General features: G+C 43.6%; 2 protein-coding genes across 2 annotated transcripts; both read right to left on the bottom strand.

Moving 5' to 3' along the window:
* Window positions 1-1,831: 1,831 nt before the first annotated feature.
* SARC_09860 (hypothetical protein) lies at window positions 1,832-2,891 on the bottom strand (the record flags this gene model as incomplete). The annotated part of the gene is made up of 2 exons (XM_014296109.1): window positions 1,832-2,005; window positions 2,765-2,891. Coding segments are annotated over 2 exons (301 nt in total), but the record flags the coding sequence as incomplete, so codon positions are not given.
* Window positions 2,892-3,076: 185 nt separating this feature from the next.
* SARC_09861 (hypothetical protein) lies at window positions 3,077-6,094 on the bottom strand (the record flags this gene model as incomplete). The annotated part of the gene is made up of 7 exons (XM_014296110.1): window positions 3,077-3,304; window positions 3,809-3,925; window positions 4,101-4,387; window positions 4,555-4,696; window positions 5,042-5,133; window positions 5,372-5,483; window positions 5,993-6,094. 7 exons carry the CDS (start codon window positions 6,092-6,094, stop codon window positions 3,077-3,079), a joined length of 1,080 nt encoding a protein of 359 aa, XP_014151585.1.
* Window positions 6,095-6,681: the final 587 nt, after the last annotated feature.

A 6,681-nucleotide genomic window follows, 5' to 3' on the forward strand; every position in this document is an offset into this window, starting at 1 on the left:
TATATATATACAACACACACACACACACACACACACACATATATATATATATATACATATCAATGTATACCTTTTCGCATATGTCTTAGCTGTACCCGATTTGCATTAGATTTGATATATTTTTGTGAGTCACTGATGATAAGCGTGGTTGTTAATGAATTTGCTACCGGCATAGACCAGGTGGCGTGTGTATAGTGAGGTCATGTTATGCTAGGGCTATAGCCGAGGGTATCAAATCCCGAATTATTTCTTCAGTTTCGGTGTAGTGCTTGGCTCGCATAGCTCAACTTATGGCTGAGTAGGTTGATAGAGGTTTTGTATATCATTCTATGCTCTCTTAAATACCTTGAAATTCTTGGTTTCAATTCAGAGTAATGATACAAAACACCGCCAAGGACTTTGCTAGATACAAGAAAGCAACTAGGGAAGTGTCAGAGGTGTACCCAAATTGATTTGTTGTAGCTGGCTACACACTAGCTCTTGTATGTGATTAATCATACTTTGAGGTATTTTAACTTTAGGGTGTTCCAAAACAATTAAACAATCAGCTGCAAAGACTGTGTCAGTCTCGCCGTTCGTTGCAGTACGCTTATTGGGAAATAAATATAGATTCACACATCTGCCATTTTAAAGTTTTGAGCTGTACCACAATTTGGCAAAGGACGACTATTTAGCAATCGAATTCAGTCTGTATCATTATCCATTCGAATTCGTTTCATATACTCGAACTCAACGAAAATCACAATCGATTGAGCTTTGTACCCGTTAAAATTGGACCACAGTAGTAAATTGAACCCAATTGCTCAACAGAGAGGCTATTGCTACATTCTTCCCTTCCCCCTGGCATTGAGAACGTACCCATTTTTCATATGATTATAGTGTAAGTAGATGTTGAATACTGTTCAGTGTCTTTTCTGTTCACCAGCGTGAAACACAATTCAAGTTGGGTTATATGTCGCCGCTCCACCTCAAAAGCCAGACAGAAATAATTCACGCATATTGTACTGAGTCGCTTTATTCTGTTATTTTAGTACCCGGTAGTTATGGATAAGCCCCCTAGTATCTTGTATTCATAGGTATGCGTCTAATTGTATTTGAAGGGCACATTTATAAGTGGCTATATATGACGCGTCTGGGACTGTATGACCCTACTGATTATAAATTTAGCATTTAAATTTTAACTCCGTTGTGCTGAGTTGCCGCGTATGACCAGTTACTCAATACTATATTAAAACACTAGTTGATATGCGCGAGAGCAATAATCTTGCATTATTCAAATTATACCCATACCAGCTTTGCCCTAAGTAATCTGGTAGCTATGCACATATTATTAGTAGCCTCAGTCTACGGTATTGTAGAGTGTCCATATTGACCGTTTCTGCTTGTAGCGGAGGGGGTTGGCAAATATTGAGCTTGTTTGTGCGACCATTGTTCGTGTTCGTTCCCTACAAATCAGTTTCACAGCACACATGAAACTGCACCCCATTAGCGCCTGACAACGATACAATGACGCGGACACAGTGCGGTCTTCAAAGCGACAGTCTCCGTCCTGTGCTACTCTTGCTCCCCCTAGTCTATTTCTATTCCTGAGCTATTGTATGTGATTGTATTCTCTCCACCAAAACCTCCTCAAGTTTAATTACTATTTTTATATATAGACAGATTTGATTGGAAGTGATTTTAGAAGCTATCAAGTAAGATCAATGGTTTGGTTAGCGATTCTACAAGCTGCTGTAGTTATGATATCAAAAGCGATGGACATTTCTTATCTATAAAACAAATGGACAGCCACAAACACTGTCGAAATTAAGGTATTACAGCGACAACATACTTATTTATGTTCATCGTATATGGCCGGGTGCGGATTGGGAAGACGCCTCTGGTTCCCATGTTGTTGATAGTGTGGAGTGTACGCTTCATGGCTTGTTGGCGGGTCTATGACAGGCACATGCATTGGCCTGGGAGTATCTCCATCTCTTGTAAACTTTATCGTGGGTATTATCTTCTGAGAAAAAAATGGGTATATATATATATATATAAGCACCATACCAGAAGCTTTACATCTCGGCTTCCATCTTGAAGGGGAATTATAGGTTCAGTACAAGACACAGGACACAAGGACAAGCGACAGTTCAAAAACCAATCACAGTCAGTAGCTGTGTGGATTTTCACCACTGTCTTCCTAGAACCTACTCTATGTATATGCAGATGTATGGTACAGTATACTCGGACCGGTAACACAATAATAAGATAGTGGCTGGTGCATCCAAGAGCAAACTGTACGCCCGGATCAATTGCATACATATATGCTATTGCAGATAGAGACGACAGAGTGTTCACCTTGGATGGCCTCTTAGTTGTACGTGGTGAGGTACAGGACAGGACTCAATAGGCTTGTACCATTAGATTTGCACCGAAGGATCGGTACTTGCGAGACATACATATACACTTGTGGACACAATCGCTAGTCAAGTCGGAGACTTTCAGCGTTATATAGAACCAATCAATAAGACCAGATAACATAATGCTTTTACTGTCCTGTCGACACACACACACACACACATATATATATACCGGGCAGTGCTTGATCCAAAGTGACGTACAACAAGGATGATTCAAATTACATATACAGATGTGCAAGACATTAATGTCATGTATCCGGAACGCAGTTCATACACCTTGAAGATGGGACTATATATGAATATTCTCGCGACTGAACTGCAAGATGTCTAGAAGCAAGTGCAGGAGTCAACGCAGCGCATACCCTTTTCCGCGTCCCATGTACAGAAGGATGCACAGCGTGAGAACGTCGGAACTCTTCCTGTGCATGCTCCTGACCCGCATATCCTATAGTGGGATTTGGTGGTTCGTCTCCTCGTATGCGTCCAGGCCTCATGGTGTGGGGATTAGGGCCTATTCTGTCCATCCTCACAGCAGGGGTTATCTTCTCCGAAAAACGAATTAACAAATATGTTAGCAAGCAATTGGACAATAATCTGCTAATCCCTTTGCGGTGAATATTCGTGGATGTATATAAACACGAATGTTTAGTACCACATGGCTATGGGATCAGAACTCACGGCATTAACATGGGTTGACTCACTCGATTCTGATCATCTTCTTTATGCACAGAAATCGGTCGGGCGTGGACGGACTGTTGCCTCGGATGACTGTAGAGCGGTCCCATATGCCTATCTGCAAGGTTTGATGAAGGCTCCTCGTGTACTACGCGGTTCGACCTGGCACTGCCAGTATATACGTCATCTCTTGGAATCCTTCCGCTGGGGTTGAACTGTAGTTCAGGCTGAGAAAGAAAGGTTCGAGACTCTTGCGTGAGCATGTAAGAAAACAACACACACACCAAAATTGCATGGATCACTTCTGTAGCAGTTTTGAATGTACACCCGAGTGATCGATTGTATCTGGTTGGTATCATCAGCAAAGTTTAAGTACTGGACATGGTTATTTCCCACAAGCGAGTTCAAATTGTTGCCACGCACGGTTCGCTAGGTTCGATTTGCGCTCAAGTTCTCTACTATATCCACTGCTGTGATGCCGACGTATATATATAAGTAATGTTGCTAATACATTCGCAGCTGTCAAGCACTGGGCTAGGATGGAAATTTCAGATCAGACACGAGGTACTAATTAATATAGACAACAACAACACATTCTCTACATACATCAGAGGAATAGACGCCCTTATCTCGTGTGACTCGAGCCTTCAAACCTGATGGTCTCCGTATATACGCGGGATGTCTAATAAAACTTCACCAAAGTATGTCGATACCATATGTTCACAACATACCTCGTGGTCGGCGTCACAGTCTGGCGAGACGACATCATGCGTAATCTCTACTGTGGACTCAATTGAATTGTATCTCTGAAGACCCACATCAGCCTCTATCAAATCACCTCCTTCCGCCTGTTGATGGACCGGTCAGAGATAAGTCAGTCTGTCGATGACGATACTAACCAATTCGGTGTGCGAGCAATGACTATAGTCATATAACGCATACACCAGATTCTTACACGCTGTTTCAGATTCAAAATGCTTTCAGTTGTGAACTAATAGAAACGTCGAATCCTTATTTACATACTCTGGCCAGTTGATATGCCACAGGTTGCTGATGCAAACCTTGAAAATCTAGCGAATATCGCTTTGAGGACGACCAGGCCTTGTGTGACGAGATATGTTCACTCGGCCTGTGTTGAGCTGCGCTTGTACTATCACGGCTGCCCTCCATCGGCCTGTATTGAGCTGCGCTTGTACTATCTCGGCTGCCCTCCACTCCATGGCCATATGTAGAGCGATATTGCACGTCAGGGTGCGAAGAAAATTGCGGTCTCGCGGTCAGAGCCCGAGTTCCTGAGTAGTAACTATAGTCTGTGATTAAAGATGAGACCCATCGAGAAACATCCATATCAGAAGAATGCGTTCAAGACAATGAAATAGTAATACCCCGTTACCGAGGAACAAACACGCATGAACGAACTTTTGCACCGTTGCCTAATCATTAACGCCCTCTCGAAACTCTGAGATTTTTCACTTACGCTCTGCGTGTGGGGATGATGGGTTCGAACGGGGCTGTTTAGCGAGTCTTAATTCCTCCAGGTCGCTGGCCTTTCTTTTCGGTGTCAATGGTCCGCGGTCACCATCTCTATATCGACTGTATTGTTGGTGGTCATCGGCTACCTACAACACATGCCGGTTACGAAGCAATATAAATGCGAACCAAGATCAGCATATGTAGATTTTCTAGTGAAATGAGCCACCCTCATCTCGGTGTGTGGTCTCTACGATGTCTTGTAATTGGACGATATACCGTACGAAAAGGCTGTTGTATCGAAATTCTTGATTGAAGGCGGTCACCACAGCACACAGAGAGAAAGTTTTTTGCGCATCACTTTGAATCGTCAGCTACACTGTGTCACAATATGACGAAGATTGGCGCTAATCACGGAAGGATACCCGTCGGTGCTGAAAAATGTGCTGCCAATTTCCAAGCCATCAAAACGAATACCAATATTGCATACATACCCTGTGTTTGTATTGCCTGGATAGATCCGGATTAGAATGATACTGATCCCTGGGCAGAGCACTTCGTTGAAGATATCTGCTGTGTTGTTCACCTGCACGCAGAGATTAGAAAAGGGAGATCCAAGATTGATCACAGATGCAATATTTGGACTCTTCGCCCAATCACATTAGATCTAACTCCAATCTCCCCGCCCTCGTCTCATCTCCAAACATTTAAGGACATGCCAACGCTTCAAATACTCATGGTGGAGAAAACCGATGATATTGTACCCAAACTTATAAACCAGAACAATCGTGTTTCAAAGAGTCATTCTGGTGAAGATCTCATACCCTGAGGACCTGTGGTCAAATGATGCACGGCAGGATGTCCGGTGTGTCGCGTACTCTCGCGCCCCCGCTCGACTTTTGTCGAGTGCGTGTTGCTCAAGCCACCAGCAGGGTACTGTTAATATACATTTGCGATATTTTATTTCTGTGTCACGACCCGACATATCGCTTTGTGAGTACGTAAAAATGATGAGTTTTCGTTTAAGATCATTTCGCGAATTTCTTCGTCGCCTTTTGTAGATAGGATTTCAGTGAATCACTGTCTTCATTGAAATATGGTGCATAAGTAAATTACACTTGACGAACAGATCGAGCATAAAAGAAAACGTGTGCCAATAAAGCATACAGAGAAAACGTGTGCTAATAAAGCATACAGAGAAAACGTGTGCCAATAAAGCATACAGAGAAAACGTGTGCTAATAAAGCATACAGAGAAGACGTGTGCTAATAAAGCATACAGAGAAAATGTGTGCTAATAAAGCATACAGAGAAAACGTGTGCCAATAAAGCTTACAGAGAAAACGTGTGCTAATAAAGCATACAGAGAAAACGGGTGTTCATAACGCATAGAAAGAAAACGGGTGCTAATAAAGCATAGAAAGAAAACGGGTGCTACTAGTTTACCTTCCAGTGCACTGGGTTTCTGGCGTTCGCATCTGGATGATACCGCATTGATTGGTTGTACTGTTCCGGATACGCGCGTTTTTCACTCAGCGGGCCTGACATTTCGGATGGTCAAACCATAGGGGGAGTACGAAAAAATCAGCACCAGCACTCAAGTATGGGAAACACAGCCCTTGACGTAAACAGACAACACATCGGCCGCTCATTAACTTGAAGCTGAAGGGCTTACGTTGGGATTGAGATATAGCGACGGGACGGTATACACTGGGTAGAGGTGGCAGGCTCGTTCCGAAGGCCTGGGGTTTAACTGCATCTGATCTCGCCAGGGTTTGTGGCATTCCAGTTGGTTTCGTTTCCGCTGGAGTGGCTAAAGGTTGCAACGAGCGAGAGACCCCAATTGTAAATTATTCGAAGGAGTAGAACTCAGGCGATGGGTGGAAGTAGTACGAGAGATGGGTGGAAGTAGTACGGGAGATGGGTGGAAGTAGTACGGGAGATGGGTGGAAGTAGTACGAGAGATGGGTGGAAGTAGTGCGGGAGATGGGTGGAAGTAGTACGTGAGATGGGTGGAAGTAGTGCGGGGGATGGGTGGAAGTAGTGTGGGAGATGGGTGGAAGTAGTACTTGAGATGAGTGGAAGTAGTGCGGGAGATGAGTGGAAGTAGTACGGGAGATGGGCGGAAGTAGTGC

Source organism: Sphaeroforma arctica, assembly GCF_001186125.1.
Source record: "Sphaeroforma arctica JP610 unplaced genomic scaffold supercont1.1065, whole genome shotgun sequence".
In the NCBI taxonomy this organism is placed as follows: Eukaryota; class Ichthyosporea; order Ichthyophonida; genus Sphaeroforma; species Sphaeroforma arctica.